This window comes from Oreochromis niloticus, linkage group LG8 (genome assembly GCF_001858045.2).
Source record: "Oreochromis niloticus isolate F11D_XX linkage group LG8, O_niloticus_UMD_NMBU, whole genome shotgun sequence".
In the NCBI taxonomy this organism is placed as follows: Eukaryota; Metazoa; Chordata; class Actinopteri; order Cichliformes; family Cichlidae; genus Oreochromis; species Oreochromis niloticus.
The window spans coordinates 12,904,430-12,926,695 of record NC_031973.2 but is presented as its reverse complement, the minus strand read 5'-3'; the positions used below and the strand labels follow the sequence as shown (position 1 = coordinate 12,926,695).

The window sequence follows — 22,266 nt, the reverse complement described above, 5'->3', positions numbered from 1 at the left end:
AAATGGCCGTTACTTTTTTGGAATTAGCTTAAGGTCAGTGGGTTCTCAAACAGACCTGCCGATTGAGCTTAAGACAGTCCCAAATCTGTTTCCCCTTAATTTAAACTGGAGCTTATTCGACACTGTGAATAATTATTAAATAAATATTAACATAGTTTTTCTAAACTAGCATGGCTCTAAAAAAAAAGTTGTGGTATGAAGAACAGGAAATTTGATACTGTAAAATCCCCCTGACCTGAATTTTTGTTTGTTTATGCTTAGTGACTTTTATTTTTTTCCACAGAAGCTTTGCATAAGTTGGTATTTGGGCAGATTATCCATCACCATTCATTATCTATTTGACCTCCTGGTAGCACTTCATAATAATGTCACACTATTAAGGTATTAGTGCTTAATTCATCATTTATATAGAATTACTAGTATGTCTAGTAATGTGTTACTAGTATGTCAGATATACAGATATATTAATATGATTATGATCATTATGATCAGTGTTATAGTAGCAGTGATAGATGCACACCATGTACAGCAGTGATGGCTATACCTGGTGTAAAAGTAAAAGATGGATAAACATGTCTGTATTTATAACTGACATAATAAGGAGGCGCAGTGACATATAAATGGTGAATTAAACACTTACTAATACCTTAATATTGCAGCATTAATATAAAGTGCTACTGACTTCCCTGCTTGATTGCTTTACTACGTCTTACAAAAATCCCAGCAGCAGTTTTTGGGTTGATCAGACTGGTCAGGGTGTGTTTTCTGATTTAGGCTGATCATATATGAGTATATGAGTATTATAGATTTAACCTCACACAAAACTGCTGTCTTGTTTCCGTTTTTACAGTCATACTACGGAGAACGGTGATTTCTTCTTATTGCCTTTGAAATGGTTGCTTCCAAGACGTTGACCAGGTCTGTGACCCTCTGCAAAGTGACTGATGTGTCAAAATGGCGATAAGATGGTGATAAGACGGCATCCGTCTCCTATGAGAGGTCAAACTGGCAATTAACTGATTATTGCCGTTTACATACACAGATATTCACATTAAAAGGAAAGTCACATTAACTTATTACATTCAGAGTCCAGCCAGAATCTCATAGATTTAAAACTGAAATTCAGAAATTCTGCAAAATCACACATTTTATATAGGAATATGAGCAGAATACAACTAGTTGGCAAACAGCTGAGTGGAGTTCCCTATTGAGAGGTCCTCAGAGAAATGCATCACAGATTAGTTGCTCCAATTGGTGCAAATGGTCTCAGATTGTTGGCATTTATAAATTAGACAGCAATCATTTGCAAACCTTTGCCAATCTGTCTGAGAGCTATTGCAGTCTCTCTGAGTGGGTTTGCGATCGTTTGAAAACAGGTTGGACAGGTCACTGCACCGGTTGCCTGGTGAGAAGCGACCTATGTAGTGACCTTGTGATTGCAAGAACTAATTGCAAGTAGTTGCCAAATCCAGAAGAAATTGTTTGCCACCATTTCCCCCCCCTTTTTTTTGTTTTGTTTAAATTTTCTTTTCCTGGTTGCAAGGAGTCTCCTGTCCTGTTTCCTGCTCTGAGTCTTAAGATGGTTACACTTGGGGTCCACGCAGGCATCACTGGCTGGGATCTTTTTTTTTCTTATCTCAGTGGATCTGAAAACATGAAAAACTAATAACACTGTGATGTTTTTTATTGTTCAAACATCAGCTAAAAGAAAATAATGAGCGTTGGGTGTTCTGATCGCGCTTTCCAGAACAGTAAACATAAGATGCTGGACTCTCCTAACAAGGGGAATTTCTGTTCCATACGCAATAGCGGTATCCTTTGCTCCCTCAAACTAAAAGCTGAGTTTATCCTAATTCTACTTTGCATTCCCAAGACCTATTTTTCCTGATTTGTTGGCATGTGAAAGTTGATACCTCAGCCCTAACCTTCTGAGCATCAAACACACTAAGGGGAATGTTAATCATCATTTTTCCTTTCTCTAATAAACTCAGTCAGGATTTGGATTTAGGATTTGGTTACACTTTATAATGCAGCCCACGCGTAATTATAGGGCAATTAAACCCTTAGGTTAACACCCAGATTGTTTCTGAGACGTGGAAACATCAGCATCTAAAAAAAAAGACTTTCTTTCAGCCAGTGACACTTTTGTTTGTTGTTTTTATTCTGGCATTAGATTTCAGTATATTAATTTCCAACAATTTGTCATCCGGCAACTGTTAGAACATATTATTTATCCTTTATTTGAGCATGTATCACAAATACAGTTGGAAAAAAGTAAGCAGATAACACATATAGATGCGTTTTTACAGTGTATAATGTCACGATGCTTACCAACCAAACCCAACCCTCACTCAGTGATTATTTATGACAGTTTAGAGCTGCTGGGTGTAGTAGCTTCTCTCTGTCATACTCTGACATATCATCTGCAAGAAAAAGCTAAAGCATCACTTCCCTATGTGTAGCTTCATGTACTTTAATTTTGTACAAAGCCCTTCCAGTTTGTCAGGACGAGATGGTCGAGGCACACTCTGCTGTGTTATCAAAATATGCCTGCATTAAACAGCTGTCACTCTGATGAGAAAATATGACAAAAACTCGATATTAGTGTTTCAATCGGGAGAATTACACTTTGTGTTAGTTATAGCCATTATCTGTCTGCTTTTTGGATAAGAGTGTCCTGATGATAATTTGACATAGCAGTGTTGTTCCAGAGGCAGTGCAGAAGTTAGAAAACATGCATCAATTAAAAATATTCACAAAAACAGCTTTTACAAGATAATTAAACATCTGGAAGCTTTCAGCTGATACGAGGACACAAACACTGGATGATTTTTATAAAAGCTAGTTTAGTGACTTCATATGATTTAAACGCATCAAATAATTCATGGTTAACTTTTCAAACACAAAAGCTTTCCCTCTTTTTGGCATTTCTTATCATACAAATCATGTCACTAAATAGATTTTTGACAATATTCACCCAAAATACGATACGAAGGAATGGAAGTCATTAAAAATCTGAGTAAAGACCAGCGGATCTGAATAGACCACAAGCTATTTTTATCTCGTAGGGGTTGGCCAGGCATATAAATGGGTTTCTGGAGATCACTGTTCTGTTTAGGGGTGACCAAGTCTCCATGTGCCCCCACAAAGTGCCCCAGAATGAGATGACGTTGGCCACTAGTGTTTCTGCCCCTCATTAATGAACTGTGGAAACAAAAGGCTGAAAGCAGAGGCCTCAGAACCACATAAATACAGCCAAGCGGGACTTATGTTCAAAATGTAAAACTCCCAAACAAATGAGATTGGAAAACTCTCCGGAGCGTCCTCTAAACTTTGCAGCTGTCATCAATCAAGAATATTACCATGCGGGTCCATACAGGACTTGGACAAAGTGCTTCTTTAAGCATTTCTCCGGGAGGCACAAAACTGTATTTATGGTCACCACGGGCAGGTATAAAGGGAGATTGGCAAACATGAAAATCAAGCTCTCTCCTGGGTGCCATCTAGTCAGGCTCAGCTGTGCTAAATCATAGATAGAAAGAACAACAGTCTGGTGCCACAACAGTCCAGTCTGACAAAGCACCGCCTTGGGTCTGCATTTTACATTCTCTTCAAAGCCCGTTATTGCAGTCAGTGTTTTTCCTTCATACCTGTTTTTAGCTCTGTAATAAACTTCATCTGTCTTATTGTGCACATCAATGACACGCTCCAGTTTAAACTCAGTTTATTGCATATTACAAAATGCTAAGATTTAAGGCCGCAGAAGATTTCTGTTTCTGCGTTTAGCTGATGTAGGATTGATTTCTTTTATGAATATATGAATCACCGGGGTCATAACTGCTCTGGACTCTTTCATTAAATTGAACAATGCCTCCTGCTTAAACACAAGGGTTTCAAAGAGCCCTCCGCCAAGAGAATAAACTGTGTCTCTATGTGCTTTGAAAACGGCAACATGTAAAATATAGCTTCATTTATCCCTCGAATGCAGGACATTGATCCTCTGCGGGGAGAGTGGGTGACAACGTATTCTTGGAGCCTTTTAATAATTCAGACGTATGTGGAGCCATAGTAAATATAGCTATAATTGGAGAAGCGAAGTCTTAGAGCGGTAGAAAATTATAAATGTAATGACGCACCTGTGTATTCATATAAATGCCAGCGTACCTTAATGCTTCCCAAAACCCTTCTAATTGGGAGGCTTAGACAGATCACTGCAAGTCGCCCTCGCTTAATAATATTCCTCACACACGCGGGCAGTATTGACTTTTCAAATAAAAAGACATTAATGTAGATAACAGCCATTTTGAATCCTCATTAGTCACCGGTAATCTAGAAACATGGGCGATGTATTAAGAGTGGTGTTCGCAGCTAGTCATTAAAGGAGAAATAAAAGACAAAATAAATCCAATCTTGGAACGCCTGCGATTAATCATGTTGGCCACTGCTGGCTGGCTGCTTAACAGTTTTATTGAGTCATTTATGCTGGTTTCCCTGATAATCCATTTATTCTGAATAATGCCTCTCTTCATGCTCAAAGTGCTGCGGTCAGGTGATACCGCTATAAACTGTTTCTAAGTCCCTTCCCCCCCCTCAGACGAACACATATTAAACTAAATCATGTTGTAAGCGACAGAAGAAAAGCAACAATCACACAATATTCAGGGAAGCTTATAATGAAAGTGTTAATTAAGTATATTTTCAATTATTCCTCAAGGGGATCACAGACTGAGATTTATCATGAATAATTTGCTGCAGAGCGTCTAATTAAAACATTTTAGTGTCATTTTCACAGCAGAGGGTAGAGTGTTACTGAAAAATAGGAGCAACGTATAGAAAAAAAATAGAAAAGAAAAGGAAAAAAAAGGTGTCTCGGAAATAGCTCGCAGGGATATGAATGACATCATGTGATGTGGGACAATGGAGCGGTCAGCAATGATTAAGACGTTCCAGTGAATAACACAGAGAGAGGATTGCTGTGGAACGTAATCTCTCTCTCCAGGCTCCTGCATCGTCAATCCACCAGCTGCACCTCTGGGAGTTGATAAGATTTCTAAGATTTAAACAGGAAGACAAGACCCAGAGTCACCCTGGCCTCACTTGACCCCATAGTATGCATTATCTTTTGAGTAATATTACTTAATGTTAGTAGCAAGAGTTAGGGTACTTTGTTTTCCATAGCAGACAGACATTTCGTGTTGTACACAATGACAGTGATGGTTGCAAGTCAGGCTGCTGGCTCATAGTTAGGGCTGCATTAGGTGAACCTGAACCCTCCCTTTGTTATGCAGCTATAGGCTGCTGGAGGTATTCCCATGATGTAATCCCATGATGTAATACTTCTCCACTTCCCTCTTTTCATTTCCTACTTTCTCTTCTCTTTCCTCTCACTTCCCAACCAGCCATAGCAGGTAACAGTTTCTCCCTGAGCCTGGAGGTCTTTTCCTGTTAATAGGGAGTTCTTCCTTCCCACTGTCGCCAAGTAATTGCTCATACATGTTTGTCTGATTGTCAGGGTTTTCCTCTATAATATTCCTTAGGCCTTTATCTTACAATATAAAGCACCTTGAGGTGACTGTTGTGAATTGAGTTGATCGGGGTCCAGATTATGGATGCGTACTGTAATTGGAATTTGACCTGCTCTGTTTTTGCTTTATATACTGTATTTCCATGTATGCTTGCTTATGTTTTAGTAAATAACTGCAGCATTCTCCCATTTTCCTAGCAAAATATACAGAAATGAGAGGGTGGCTGTAGACTTTTGCACAGTAGTAATGGAGATATTAAGTGTTGTAATATACAGTAGTATCATTTCTTGGTCCGTGACTTTACCACATTTTACTGAGATTGTTTTCCTGAAAACACTGCAGCTGTTTCTTTGCAGGCCAAACGTGAGCGTCTGTTTCCGTTCACCATTAGTGGATGCGCGCTTGTATATTTAGAAACGAAGATTTTGAGTGTTCTCAGCAGCGTCTCTGGAGACTTTCTCAGAAGGTCTTTACTGAAAGCCCGAAGCCTATCAAGTATCTGACACAGCACCAGTCGTAGCACCTGACGACATGGTTCTGCAGGGAGTTACTGCTGTCACAATAAATCAGCAACAGACAGGATACAGTATAATCATGCCAGTGTCCCGTTTCACTCAACCTCTGTTGAACACTTTAGCAAACTCTATGGTGCATGCTGCACCCCGCATAGGCTGCCATACCCACAATGCTTGATGGTTGACTTGAGAGGAATAATCCATGGGAGATAACACACAAAGGGCTGCTGATGGTTTACGTTGCAAGTCTTTTATTGTACACCATGATGTACTGTGTTGCCAGTAGCTCCCTTAATTCTTAAACCTTCCGTGCTTTGACAGTAGATGGAATAAATGGGACGCCTTTGAGGGAAAATAAGCCTTGAAGGTCTGTTTTATATCTTAACATGTAGCTCATACCTCACGACCAAGGCGTGAGATGTGTGGCAATGTTTGAAAACAAAGTGCTCGAGTCTGTAACCGTAAGAAGCCTATACTTCAAAACCAAAGTAAATTGAGATCCCTGAACTATCAGAGCGCGGAGCTGCGCTGAGCTTATATCTGAGCTTAGTTTCCTTCATAAAGATGAATCATAGCGTCTAATTCTCACAAATTACCCAAACATTATGTAGTTCTCTCATTTCTCCCACTGTTTAATCTGTGTCTGGAGTATTCGCTGTCACTTCATGTTGCAAACACTCCTTTCACTCTGGCAGTTCATTGTCTTTTGATGGGCCATAAAAGGCTTGGTTTGATGGATGGTAACTCGGGGCGTCTCTCTTTGTTGTGGGATGTGACGACTGAGTGCATGCGAGATGTGAGGAGAAGATGCGGTGTGAATGGGAGATGTCATTGATGTCTCGCGCTGACACTGAGGCCCTAAGCACGGGCTTTGATCTCCGTGGATGATTGCAAAGCAAACACAAATAAAAGATTCGGGTGTGTTACAGTTTCCAGTAAGAAAGTTTGACTGTTTTACGAATATTTTCCAAAAGGCGTTCTCTGTGATTGGCAGCACGCATTTAGAAGTAGAAAGACCCAATCGGGCCTCTCTAACAAGTCTGACAAATTGGAAAAGGTGTTTCTAGGAAGGAAGTGCGTGCTCTGGCTTCAACCTGTATGCAAAATGTGATTTGTCAAGAGGGAAGACGGCCCGTGTCATTGCCATCTGATCCAGTCCAATAAATATCGCGTGCTCTATAGGCCCCGGGCTCCCTGCTGACCTCACAACATCTGCTCAGGCACTTACTACTTAATATATTAGCTGTGAGAACAGGGCAGGTGTTTTCAGCCAGAGAACATGAAAACCAGATTGTGCCTCTGGTTCATGCAGTTGAATTAAAATGAGTCACAAGCAGCTTTTCTCATAAAGTAAAAAACACAAATAATGTTATAACGTGAAGGGCAGGTGGGAGTATTTCATAGCTCTGCTTTAGGGTGGCAAGAAAACAAACAGAAAAAACAACAATAACGAAGCTACAACTGACTGTAAAGTTAAGATCCCCGGATTAAATGTATAGGAATTCATCTTAGTTTCTCTACTTCAGCTTTCTGCCTTTGTAGTGTTTCTTTGATGTTTACTTAACCATCTGAGCTTGTGCGTCATGGCCTTTACATTAGAGATCAACAAATGGAACGCTTTAGAGGTCTAATGATGCTGGTACTTAAGCACATAAGCAAACATTTAACACCAAATATTTAGAGCTACGAGAGCTACCTCTCATAAATTAAGTATTTACTGGAAGAATCTCCAGAGTGCTGAGTTCGACCCTACAAAACACATCATAAATAAATGCGGTTATGTGAAAGATGTTGGTTGCATTCTTGGTAATGAATTAAAGGGTAAAGCTTTGACCGCTGAGGTAAAAATATGATCATTATATAGACATTTAAGTGTTTTATTATCAAGTAAGAATGGTGTGTAATACTGGTTTGTTTGAACTAGCGTCCTACCGTCACTTATTAGCTCTGGGTAGCTCTGGAAGAATTAAATTGCAGATACAAAAGGCACTGATGAACTTGCCCCATACAGTGTCTGGGCTCTTCCTCAGAGATGGCGTGAGAAGCTTGGAATAAGGCTGTTTCTCCTCCACATTGAAAGGAACCAGTTGAGGTTTCTTTGAGGCTTCTGACAGGCTCTCCTAGGTGAGGTGCTCCAGACATGTTATACCAGGAGGAAACCTGGAGGTGGAGCAGGACTCACTGGAGACAGCATCTTGTTGTCCTCCTGGAAGAGCTGAAAGAAGGAGGTGGTTGGGGGGAAAAGGTGTGGGTGTGTCTGCTTCGACTGCTGTCCCCGAAGATGGATGGATGGTTGGGTTAATGGATTGTCAGGCCTGTAATACAAAATTAAAGTTTCTGATGATGACACATCAAACCCTCTTGGGGGTTAAGACTCTTAAGACTGTCTACAAAACTATGAGATCCTTGTCTTTCTAAACAGATATAGAATCAGCAAGAGATGAGATGTTTCATGCTTGAATGTCTGTGGTTTCAGTTTGTGGTCTGAATGATATTTTCCAGTCATGCTTGACCAAGCTTAGGTTCCATGTAAAATGCAGTCATTGGCAAAATGCAACCTCAAAACCACCGGCTATCCACTGATGATGACTGAGGTTTTTATGCTTTTAAAATGTATCTCTACATTCATAAACATAGACAAAAAAGAAAGTCTTGACCCAGAAGACCTGAAATGACTTCCCAGATTAAAGGTAACCTAAACGACCTAGCCTCACTAATATCTCAGAACGCTATGAAGCAAGTGGGCGTTTGTAGTGAGATAGTTTTGGTTTCATTTGTATCAGATTACCAAAATTTATCATTTAGCTTTTGAATACACACTTGGTTTCAAAACCATCAATTTTTATTCATTTATTTTTAATTTATTAAATGATCTAATGCATTTTGGTAGCACTTTATAATACGGTCCCTGTATTTTAGCTGAAATTGTGATCTAATTATATTTACCTACAAATCCTTACTGGTAGATTCAGCTTTTTACAGGAAAGAACGAAATAATAATTATAAAGAAATTATTATACTTTGAGTAACTTTAGATAATGTGTAGCTTCTGGGTATTTTAGCAACAAAACAAACACAATTTGCCCATCTAACACTATCAAATAGGAAAACAATGTCTTCTTTATCATAAAGATGCACACTACTTAAAATTAATTACTGTATAATTATTTCTTCATTCTGTGAAAACTTGAATTACCCTTTTATTCTACTGAGAAGCAGTTGCAAGTAAATATAATTACATTTCAATTCAACTCTTAGTTGTGGGCCATATCATAAAGTGCTACCTCCACTTTTTTTCTTATTGTATAATCTTATTTCTTATGAAAAAGCATGTCCTGTGCAGCCACAACCTCACACACATTATTCTTCTGCAGGACTTTCACTGTTGTCCAAACAATCTTAGATTCATGCACCATACCATTGCACTTAACTTAACAACAACATTATTTTTAATTCTGGATCATCCCCACAGACCTGATCCCACTGTCAGAAATACTCTGAAGTAAACAAAATGAAAACTTTGACTAAAAATAGTCTCCAGTAATGCTCTATGCACTCGTCTTTGAATAAAATTTGCTACAAACCACGCCAACCTGCGGTTTTACGAAATAATTTAGCCTTTTTAAAAATAAAAGTATATTTTCCTGTCCTGTTGTTAAATATTTACATCTTCAGTGGGAACCTTTCTCCTCGGTGGTGAGTGCCTGAGAATGAGACAGAGCGAGTCATTGTTAGTGTTGGTCTTTCTTTGGGATTTGTAGACAATAACAAAAATATAGAATATCGCCAGCTTTATCCTTTAATTTCTCTTGATGAAAGACTTTAAGTCAGTGCTTCAACCCATCAGACTTGCTAAGAAAACAACACTGATTTCAGTAAAATTTGAAGTAAGGTTTGGCCATGGGTCAAGTGACAAGTAATTGCGGTTACACTACTGCTGCATATTAAAAAAAAGAAGTTTTTATAGCATCGCAAAATAAGTTTCCTTTTAATGCTTGCACCTATTCATCTACTTCATCCTGATTTCTCCTCTCACATGTGCCAGATTTTTTTCTTTTATTTAAATATCTCATTATTGTCTTTTTACTGCTATTATGCCCAAACAGATTGAGGTCCTGGCGCAATAAAAAACATTTTTTTCTCGTGAGGATAACTTTTTGGATCTTTGAGCAAGCCTAAGATAGGGATTTATAATTCAAATCACTCAGACTGACTGTGGAGTCTGCACTTGTGTTCACCTGTGTGGGTGTAACACAGACTGAAACCACATTTCAATTCTCCTGTCAGCTGAAAATGAGTAATGTGATGCAGATCACAGCCTCAGGGTAAAGCCATATCTAAAGCTGTACTTGAAGGATATCAAAAACCCAGGATACCTCAAATTGACCCCTGTCATTTCCTTCAACAATGTATACACTTTTTTTTTTAGACTCTTGTGTCTTTTTCTCTCATACAAGCTCAGCTTTATGTTATACACAGCAATCCTTACCCATCTGGTTTTCATTTCCTGCGAGGTTCAAGATGGTAGGAGATTTTAAAAAAGGAGCCTCGTTTGAACCGGCGGCTAATGTAGTCAGGATGGAATCTATCACTCAGTCTATTGCATGTTGATGACTAAGGGCAGTTTCAGCTGTAAGCAGTCCATGATTTATGGACACCAAGTGAACTCTTGTAAGCAAAAGCCAGCTCGGAGTTCACAGCAGCAACTGGGCCCTTTTTTGGCTGTGGCTCGCCTGCATTTTCTTTCCATTCATGCCAAAGTATTTCGCACGGCAATTAGCTCCGTCCTCATTTGGGTCTGCAGTCCCACAGGGTTAGCAGAGCCATTTATCATCCTCGGGGCTTGGAGCTGTGCAGCTCCGTCTCAGGTAGTTTTTGTAAACAGCCACTGGCCCGGTTCTTTCCATTTCGCCAAATGAAAAGGAGATACAGTAGTTTTGAGGTGATGCCATCAATTCCTCTGTCAGACGCTTTGCTTTAACTCTACAGGTGTGAAGGCAAAAGGGAAATGTCGTGTCACATGGCTCATTTGTCATATGGCAACTACACAGTTAGAGTGAATGGAGTGATGACAACATGGCCCCCTCGCTATAAGGGTCAACTGCTTTGGATTCAGAGCGAAGGCTGGAGTCTTAACACTGAGCTCTGTTGTGAAAAATGCTAATGGGGGAGGGTGTGCAGAAGAAAAATGGGCTGAACCTCATCTTTTTTCAGAGAACATTAATGATATTAAGTCTTTTAGTGAGCAAAATTTATGGAGCTTCTTAAAAGCAGGCTTGACATTTAGCACATGTTTACACTAATACAGATGTAGGATATGGAACCTCGTTAGGCACACATTAAAGAACTGCTCATGTTAGTGATCTTATGGCTCGAGTTATATTGAAATATAAGTGTTGGCTCCCCTACAAGTATTTATATAGCTTCCAAATGCCTGCGGGGTGTCATTAAAACACATATTTGTGCAGGCAGGGCCGTAAACATGTGCTGGATACATTTCTGTGGTCTTAGCCGAAACATCTTCAGAGGCAGCCAGCAAAAGTAATTGAACTACAGTATGTGCATTTTTCTATTTTCACATCCATCTTTGGAGAGTCATTACTTTGCAAAGAGCCCGCCAAACGATTCTGAATCCATCATGTGCTGAACCGATATATTGCGGTCTCTGTCGCTGCTACGTCTTTATCAATCAGAATTAAGAAATTAGATTAAGCCCTTTGGTTTTCTCTTCTTTAAGTGGAGTCACACTGCAGTGCGGGGCCCAGGGGTTACGAGCGGTATCAGAGGGGACTAATTGTCAAGGTTATGACTCAGTGAATGATTGATGTGGGGCCAGGCTGTTTTTGTCAGCCTGTCAGGTGGCTGGAATGTTTAATGTTCTCATTATTGGTTGCTCTGTTGTGTATATTTCTCTGTCAGCGCCGCTGAGCCATCTGAACTGCCAGAGCACTTCAAAGGCCTGCAGGTCATTCGTCTTCCTCCTGACGCCCTGAATGTTCAGCCTCAGCTGAGTGCTGGTGATTTGTTATGACTTGAGAGCCAGCTGACAGACAGGTCTCCTATAAAAAAAAACATTCACCCATTTCCCTTTATGTCGTGCAGGGAAAGCATCGCTGCTCCTGTAATGGGGGAGACGACTGCCACGGGAGGCTGGCACCTGACAGTTGTGTCATCTCACTAATTTGCAGACAGGGTGACACGAAGTATTTTGTCTTCTTTCTTACCTCAGTGTGGATTTTAGTTCTGGTGTCACAGACTCTTACAGGTCACCATCTGTTGTGGAACGCCACAGGGAATGCGGCTGAGGAGAGATCACTATATTAAGGCACAATTTCGTATTCGTCGTTAGCCCAGGTCCCCATTATATGCCATGTGACGGCACTGAGCAGAGAGCATCACGGGAGGGATGCTGATGGCTGCAAAGTCAGTCATGCAGGGAAAGTGAGAATTGAGATGCTAAAGACAGGAGGAGGGAAAACAGTATCCAAAATCACAATTCTTTTCCCAGGCCCTTTACAAGATTGATTGTTTTCTGCTGATCTAATTTTGGATCATACGAAAACAACCCATTTGTCTTAAAGAAAAATGATGTGCCACATGGTGCAGATGGAAATTTTGTTGAAAGCCGAAAAAAGATTAAAGAGAAACTCTGCTCCTCAGCCCTAATTACGAGCTGTAGATTACTCTGTCGATTTAACCAGATGGCAGACTCGATTCTGCAGGCCTGCCTGTATATTAATGAACAGCAGTCTGTTATATTTGACTTAGGTAAGTGAAATGTCCATCACCTGTAATGGTCTGCCAGCTGGCATTATGCATTTTGCACCACTTTGGGTCCACGCGGCATTTTTCATTTGCGGCGTTATCGAGCAAACATTTTTGCTCCCTATTTTCCATCATTGTCACTGTTCTTGTAAATATATAGGATATATATATTTTTTCCACCAGGAGGAAAAGTCTCCGTGTTGTGTCCGCTGCTAATTTCCTCTCATAGGTCACGGCAATAATTCTGGCACTAAAACTGTCATGCTGGGCAAGGCGCACAAGTTCAATAGTAACTTGATTAAGTTAGCCTGTCGACATGACTGCAAACACTGCAATACAGTATGTTAACAAACCTAATAATGTGGAATGGGGGGAGATGGAGTGGAAGGCATGGCTGCACAATTTTTGGCCGGCCACGTGTCTGATACGAGCTGCTGACCTTAAGGAACAGCTTCAGTTTATTGCTAATGCACAACTTAATGCTTTCTTTGTTGTCTTCCTCTGTTTGCTCGCCAAATAAATTTAAAAACAAAGTTTAATGCCAGATCTTCCCGATTAATGTGTTTAGGAAAGAAAAAGAAGAAGAAACTGATTGTTTTTGTCTCAGAACGTCACTTTGAAGAGAAGGCCGAAAACCAAAAGAGACAACGAACACATGTTTGCCAGGCCGAGCACCCAGAAACTCCCTCCGTGAATACGCCAAGCCTAATTTTAAACCAACAGCAGGGGAACTTTGGCTGCGTTTCCCAACCAAAGAGCACGAACAGCGAGGAAGCACAATGCCAGTGTGTCATGCATTTAAACATGGTTAAATTAAAGGCTGTTTACTGTGCGCAGAGGCCATTCATCTTACTCAATGTTAGTCTGGTTCTTGCAAATTTGTCAGTAAGAGCTTCCACATGCCAAGACGAAAGAGGAGGGGAAAAGTTGGGGTTATCAGAGGCGGGTTTTTATAGCGTGTCTCTTCAGTCAGCCTGCAGTTAATTAGCCACCTCCACACAATAAGGCCATAAGTGATTAATCACCCGGACCCCGGCAGAAGTCGACTCACTGTGAGCAAGACGTTTGGAGACAAAAAGTTTGCCGTCTATGACAGACTTCAAAATGGCCCCTGTCAGTGGTGTGTAAATTATAGAGCATGTTGAGTGCTGAAAGACAAGAGCCCACTGTTTAACTCACTGTTGCTCTTTCCTTTGCTTTGTGTGTTGACAGACTCTTCAAGGGAAAATTCCCCTTTTCTCCCTTTCCCGTTGGCTGGCTTTAGCTCAAAAAGGCACGCTTTTTTTTTTTGTCTGTGTGTGTGAGTGAGTATAGAACACACACATGCCAAGCCTTCCACATTAAGATAATCTCAGCGTACCAACTCATTTCCTTTATTTTATGATGTCGCTCGAGGGTTAATAATAGAAGACAAGCTCCAAAGGTCAAAGGCTCACCAAGACTCAGCTTTAACCTTGTGCTTCTACCGTTTACTTTGCTTGTCAAAGGCAGGAAATGATGGAGTGATGATAAATATGGGGCTTGTTTGGAGAGGCAAAAGCCTTTCTCCTGCAAAAATAAACCACCATGTTTCTCTGAAAGATGGAAGACACACTTCTCAGCTGGTTGAACACGCAAAAGGTCATTGGTTTTTCCTTTCGTGCCTGTAAACAGAGTCCTGCTTGCTTTTCCAGAGCACCGAGGAAGGTTTATTCAAAGCAGTAAATGTTTATGTAGCGATGGGGAAATCCCTTGATTGGATCATTAATATTGCTGACAAAAGGGTGTTAAATTCATTATATGACTGCAACACGTGTTTGAGGGCTGGTTGATTTATGTATCTGCGTGAGCTGATTTGGAAAAAAGAGATTTTCATACATGACTGTGGGCGTTTTGTGAGGGAACGTCAGCTCGGCATAGCAGCGATGGTGTCCACTGCCTTCAACCAGAACTTGACACGGAAAGTGCAACACATGGCGCGCAGCTGTGCTGAGGTGACCATTTTTTTTCAGCGTCGGCATGCGTCTCTCCCAGGGTGTACTGCGCCGGCCTGTTCCTCCTTAGGTGATAGGCCGTGACTCTTGATTTTGGTGTGGTTCAAAGCAGAACAGGTGGGGCCATCCCTGTGATTCAGCATGGAGTCACTAAGCCAGAGTCTCATCTCCTGGCTGCATTTTTCTTTCAGACATGTGGAAAAGACATCATCTGTCACATAGAAACAGATGGGTAGACTTCATCATGGTGGGATAGAAAGTTATGTGAAAAAAAAAAAGTTCATCCAATGGAAATTTTCAGCACAACCACAAAATTAGCCGATTCCATCACTGAGTTCATATAATAGCCGGACTGGTACTTATATAGTGATTTTCAAGCCGTATTGACACAAATACTCACACTTCAATGGATGCATCAGGCACATCTTAGGGTTCGCTGTCTTGCCTGAGGATACTTAAAAATGCAGACTGATGGAGCCAGGGATTGAAACATCGACATGCCAATTGGTTGACGACCCACAGCCTCCTCATTTTGCAACTAGGAATTTTTTTAAATTTTGGACGGAAGATATCTAAATAGAGATAATGTTCATCTTTGAAAAAAGCAGCTACATCTTGGCATCAGAAGTAATCATTTTGCCATTTAACAGAAATAACTACTTGTAGAAATTTTGCATACTTGTCTTCCAGTCTTTGGCATCTGTCGGGTAAATTTTTTGCTCACTCTTCCTTGCAAAACGGCAAGATTCCTAGTTGCAAATTTTTTTTCTTGCATGTAGTTCCTCATGTTCTTTGGGGATTTGTTAAGAATCATTACCCTGCTGAAAAGTCAGTTTTCAGTTCAACTTCAGCTTCAGGACTGATTGGCCCCACATGATCTTAACCACTTGTTTTAGTTGAATCAGTGACTGCAAGCTGCCTGTACCCCAAGGCAGTGAAACAACCCCGAATCATAACATGCTTTGCAGGTGGTATGAGGTTCTTCTCCTGAGAGGCTGTCTTCGATCTGTGCCAAATGTCTTTACTGTTACTGCAGCCAGAGAACTCCATCTTTAATACATTTGTCTGGAGCACACTATTCCAAAAAGCCTGATCTTTGCTTAATTGTTCGCTGTCAAATTGTAGTCTTGCTCTAACGTTCCTTGTTCTCCTGGTGCGCCTTCCATGCAGGTCAGATTTGTGCTTTCTGTTTCGGATCGCAGACACCAACAGCTGTGAGAGATACCTGCAAACTCAGCAGATTAGGAAGTTCTTGGAGGCATTTTTTTTTTTTGCAAAGAGTCTGTTTTTGGGATGAATTTGTCTTTGGCAATTCAGTGATTTATTGCAAATAATTTGAAGATCCTTTTAAATCCTTTCCCAGACTCAGACTTCTGAAACAACCTCTTTAGACTTTGGCATGATGACACCACACACTTCAATAGCAAGGAGAACACCACATGTCTGGGGTTTAAATAAGGCAGGTTCTGCCTGTCACTCCCCAAAGACGTTATTACCATTGGCACAAACCTGGAACCCCTGATTCTAATTTTATGGATTTTGAAGGTTTGTTGAATGCAGGAGTGTACTTCTCCATGTGACTGACATGTGTTTACAAAATGTTTTTAAATATGGAAGATTAGCTATTTGTTTCATACCTTTTATTAATAAGCACTCTTTCAAATAGAACCAAGTGTTTGCTTCTTTTTCCTGCTGAAAAAGGAAAATATCTGTTTTGATCGGGCTTACTTAATTTGCAACTGCTATATGTGAAGCCCACTAACACGGTTAATGTAATAAACACTAATAAAGCCTGCCAATAATCTGTGTCCAGAGAAAATGTAGGATACGAAATTCAAAACGCTGATGCTGTGCGAGACCACAAAGGCTGGAGATTGTGCTACAACACTCATAATGCAGATAGCTTAAAAGGAATCGCTACTTTAGATATTAGCTTGTTTCTTCCTCTTAAAACAGAATGAAAACATTGTGGAATCTACAGTATTGTTAGTGAATTAGCACTGCGGACCATTCACACACCTCTAGGGTTTTGCTGTTTGGGTTTACAACATATTAATGTATGTTTTTATTCTTTTCTTTTTTGTCCTTTAATTTGAATTCAAAACTAAAGACGGCAAGTTACAGTATCATTTCTGATAGCAACAAAATGCTGTTCACTTCATTAGGTTCAGGATTATTTGAAAGTCCATCCATTTGTACAGTTCAGGGTGGCGGGTCAGGGGCTGGATCCTGTTCCAGCTATCACTGGATGAAAGGTGTGGTGCACCCTGGACAGGTTGCAAGCATAGAGAGACGACCATTCACACCTACAGCCAATGTAGACTCATCAGTTAAACTGATAAACATGTCTGTGGGAGGAAGCGCGAGTATCAGGAGGGACAACAACAGGCAGACTTCCCAGCTGGCCAGTGGATTCAAACCTAGGGCCTTCATACTGTGAGGGGAGAGGGCTAACCACTACACCACTAAGCCACCCTTTCTTTTTTTTTTTAGTCAGGAAAAACAACTTAACAACGCAAAGCAAATAAGCACGTTCACATTTAATCTCGTCACACGCACAGACTTTTAGGCCCATCCTTAAATTTAAACTAGCTCATTAACCACTGCTAATAAAACTAAACTGAAACTGAATCATTTATTAGCGGGTTTATCTGCTTGTGAAGATGTGTGAATTTCTTCGGCAGAGTCAAACATCAATCAGCCTTTGAGCAATAAGTTCAGAGATCGTAACCCAATTTGTTCACATCATATTAATGTGCTGTTTGTAAATGAAAAAAGATGCATCACATATGATCTATGCCGGCTCCGTGGCTGACTGGTCCCAGTGCTGAAATATAGGTTAGCAGCTTTATTACCATCTATCACTGAGCTATGTTTAGGCCTCATCTACATGAAGGATGGCTGGATTTGATGAATATGACATCTGACCATTAATGATGGTGATTTTATTGCTGGAGAACAGCCTGATTTACTGAGGATGGATAATGACACTGCTGGCTTGATTTAGTTGATTTGTTTTAAGGGGGCTGATTAAATAGTTAGGCCTCACTTTATTTCATGCTCTCTGCTTCATGGCTTCATTACAGCAATCACAAAAGCTGTGGAAACGTCCCACATCTGGTGTCATCGTAAATCTTTGTTTAGCGAGCGCCTCGCTGGTATCAGTAGCTCATTTGTCTTCGTTAATGAAACAATAATCCATGACCGCGTGATTGAGAAGATTCAGCATGTTTTGATGAGCCCAAAAGATTTTGTATCTGAGCACACATTTGCACACACACACACACACACACACACACACACACCTACTGTAGCTACAGCACCAAGTGGTGTTTTTTTTTCTTCTTCTTTTTTTCCTGCTTCTTGTTACTAAAACTTAATAAAATAAAAACAGCAGATGCTCATAGAAGCCTCTGTAACTTCAAAGGTTTTGCAGTTATTGCTTCTTTATCCTTGGGCCCTTTTAAAAACCCCATTATGAGCCTCATGGTGAGACCAGAAGCAAAAACACAGTTGTGAATAAAAGGCAGTATATTCAAAATTCTGCCATAAATGTCAGTCAGATATTATACATCTTCCCCAACTTTAGGAATAAAATATGGATCAGTTAAATAATGAATTATATATATATAGTCAAACTAACACAGCAAAAACAAAACAAGATGTTACTGGAGAAAAAAAAACAACCCTTATTGTAAATTAAAACTTTTGACCTGATTTGACCCTGTCCTATGCTTAAAAATAAAAATAAATTTTAAAAAAAACCTCTCACCAAACAGCTGTCTTAAATATACCCTTCAGGTAAATCAAACGCCCTCATGAAACGTTTATCTCTCCCCCCCAAAAATAAATAAATAAAATAAAATAAATCGATGCCAGTTCTGTAAGAAACTGCTCTGATTGATTTTCCACGTCCATCACTCCGTCACGCACTCAGCTCTGGCAGCCCCCTAATCCCTCTGAGTAAGACACATTTTAAAATAACTTTTTGCTTTACAAAACCCCACCAGTCGAAAAATAAATAAAATAAACAATAAACTCCACATTACTCAAAAGAAAGAAAGAAAAAGGGTCCTAACTTTATTTAACTTGTAAAGACGCTTTTCTCCTGTGTAAAAATAATGCACATTGAGGCTTTTGAAATTTTATATTATAATTATTTTTTATTTTAGTCACGCTTGAAGCTATCGCAAATAAATACACTGATCCCCACCTGGATCCAATCCCTGCATTAAGTACAATATAAAACTCATTGGGCCTAAATCTCCTTTATAAATGTGTAATTCTCTGTCACTACTGATATCCTAAGGCCGATGCTGTCGTCAGTCTTTGTCCATACAAGGCGTACGGGGAGTAATATGGTCCGGTAGCCGCGGGCACGGGCACCGGGGCTCCGGGAGTGGGCAGGGGGCTCTTTGAATACGGGTGGTAGCGACTGCTGAGTCCGAGGGGGTGGTGAGGGCCCCTGAGGGCCAGCGTGCTCGGGCTGCTCGGGCTTCCGTTTGGAGGCATGTGCATGTGACAAGCCATAGCAGCAGCAGCAGCAGCGTTAGCAAGAGAAGACGATCCCGGGTACCCAGATATCAACTTCTCCGTGCCGGCAAAGGCCGTGTGAGTCCGCAAGTGGCTGAGGAGCTCCTCGGAGGATGAAAAGCGCTTATCGCAAGGTCCGTTCGCCGACACCCAGTTGCACACGTGCGGCAGGGGGTCGTTGGGCAGCATAAACCCATAAGGATATAAGGGATGTCCGCTGAAAGAAGGGGTCGTGGAGTGCACGCCGTGTAACGGGTGCGTCGGGTACATGAGCGGGTATCCAGACTTGAGCGCAGAGGCAGCTGCCGCAGCTGCCGCAGAGTCGTGTGCGCAGTTAGCGCTGGATGCGCCGGACAAATGGCTCGTGCAGTGGTAACTCAGGCAGTAGGGGTCTCGACACAGACTAGCAGACATTAGAGACGGTGGGGATGCTCCAGCCAAGGGGCTCGTTCCCGCTTTGCTGCATCCCAGCGAGCTGGCAGCAGCAAACTGTGCGCTTAAAAGCTGGCTGCTGGATTTGGTGGGGTCAAGGGTCATTCCAGGAGGGAGAAACGGCTGCGGATAACCCGCATATGCACCGGCTAAACTTCCAGGATAGGAAATACCAGCAGGCGGTAAAGGAAAAACTGTATGACCGGGCTTATAGGGGGAGACAGGGGCCACCAGCCCGGAGCCGAGGACGGAGGAGGATGACGAGGTTACAGATATGGAGTCTGATGTAACAGCCTTGGATCCAGATGTGTTTTCTTGTTGCTGGTTGCCGTCAGAGGTAATTCCACTTATCCCGTGGCTGCCGTTGCTCTCCGTCGTCGTGCTTTTATTGCTATCAGACTCCTTCTTTTCCTCCTTGTCCCCCGCTTTGCCTTCAGATGGCAGAGGAGAAACGGAGGTGCAGGAGCCGGGGCTGCCTGTCCTGGGGGTGAACGGCTGGCAGGTGGCGCTAGGCACTCGGAAACTGGTTTTATCTCCACTGAGGCTGCTGCTCGAGTCCTTCTTCTCTGATGATTTTGAGTAAGGTTTGAAGCTCGATTTGTCGTCGGCTCCGATGTCGCTCATCTTCAGCGGGCCGGATTTGGCCTCCTTGTCGCTAGATCCATTGGAGGTTACAGAGGACAGCTTGGAGGAGGACGGCGGATCCGGTTTGCCGATCTGAGAGCACGTTTGGGCCAGAAGGGCCAGCGGACTCTTCTTGGCATCCAGCTGAGAATTTGAAACAAACACAACGTTAACAAAATTCACGAAAACACTCACACGTACATGTAATATTTTGCGATAAATAGTCACATCGCCGTTTCGCGCATTTTACGCACTGCGCATAAACTTATCTCGGGATGAAACTCAAAACAACTCAGCATAATAGGTATGTAAAGGAGGAAGGCGCACACACGTAGCTGATTTACATTAGCTGGAAGATAAGATTGTACAACACGACGGAATGACATTCAAAATATTGGCATCAGTTTGCATAAAAAGATCGTTAAAGTCTGAAGTAAGTAGAAATTCGAGAGCACAGTTTATTCTACTGTGTTTCAACACATAGCCTAAATAAAAATCTTGACCACAGTTTGTCCACTCGTGTCGGGGTGGGAGCTCTGGTGTCCTGCAATTTCGGAGTAAACACGCTGTAGTTTGAGAATAAGCGAATAAAAATAACGTTCGTGTTTTATTTTATTCGCTGTAGCGCTTACCTCGATGGGACTGACAGGAGTGGACGGTAACGGCTGTAGGTACTCCGGGTGTAAAATGTGTCCTGCCCGTGCCGTAAGCATTTTCAAAACCTTTATGGGAAGACGACTGGCTTGTCGAAAAGGGTCTGCGGGAGAGACGGAGTTGTGGACGGATAGTTGGCTTATCTTGACTGCTCCCTTCTCCCCCGAGGAGCCGCTCTCCCACGCTGGATTTGTGCTATTTCTCAGGACAGAGACCGTGGGCGATGTGATCATGACCCAATTCTCCTATAAATGGTTGAAAAATGCCATGGGTAGGGTTAAGAAAGCCAGCACTCAAAACGTCTGACGGTTGGAGCCGCTGCCAGAAATAAAAGAAAATCACAGTTAAATCCTCGGAAGAGACGAGAGAGTGTGAGCAGAATCCGTGCGCTTCTCAGCCTCGTTGCTTCATCTCCGGCGTCGCTCTGACACTGGCTGTGGGTCCGAGAGCGGGCACGGTTTACGTGGGTTGCGGGCAGAAGGAATCACTCCGCCTCCTCACTAGCAGCATCTGAATCAGTCCGCGGATTGCTGCCCGTGCAGCCCCCCAATCAAAAAGAGATGCCGATGTGATCAGAGGGTCGAGGTAATGTGACGTTTCCTGCTCACACGGGTGTCTGTTTCATATTTCACCCACTCCGAGCGCTTTTAATTTCCAGACTTTACACGCGCCTTTTGCGTAATTGGCACTTTGACGCATGCGCTGCACCTGCATCCTGTGTGGTTTTGGGGGACCAGGGAATAAAGATGACAAAGATTATGAGAAGATTTGTTTTGAAACGTTTGGACAGCAGACTTTATTGTTTTAGGTAACTGGGTCCAAACACCGTCTCCTTTATTAACTGCAGTCTAGTTATGCAAAGAAGATGCAGATTTTAAAGCAGATTTTAGCCGCAGGTGATATTTTGTCCACTCCTACTCTCTTCTTTTAGGGGAAATAAATAAGTAATCAAGCGAGGGACTTGTAAGGTCACATCCCTGCCTACAGTGTGCGACATCTATCGCCATGTTTCACATGTTCGGCAACTTTCTCCCTCAATCACAGCCTGTCATCTGTCAGTTCCCTGTCCTGCCAGTCAGCTGTCTCCAGATTTATTTTATATATTTATTTATTTTTTGCCTCTTCTCAGCCATGCTCAGGTCAAAAGCTGTAAAGTGAATCCACGACAAGTGCAGATAATGCGTGTTGTATTATCTCCCCTAACCGCTCCATCACCGCACAGGCCCGCTTTACACCGCCTGGTCT

The 22,266-nt window shown here is 41.7% G+C and overlaps 1 protein-coding gene across 1 annotated transcript; it reads right to left on the bottom strand.

The window, feature by feature from the left end:
- Nucleotides 1–18,913: 18,913 nt before the first annotated feature.
- On the bottom strand, nt 18,914–21,656 carry LOC100700352 (zinc finger protein 503). The gene is made up of 2 exons (XM_003441815.5): nt 21,000–21,656; nt 18,914–20,511 (listed from the first exon to the last, which is right to left on the bottom strand). Exons 1-2 carry the CDS (start codon nt 21,252–21,254, stop codon nt 19,072–19,074), a joined length of 1,695 nt encoding a protein of 564 aa, XP_003441863.1. The 5' UTR covers nt 21,255–21,656; the 3' UTR covers nt 18,914–19,071.
- Between the last annotated feature and the right edge of the window lie 610 nt (nt 21,657–22,266).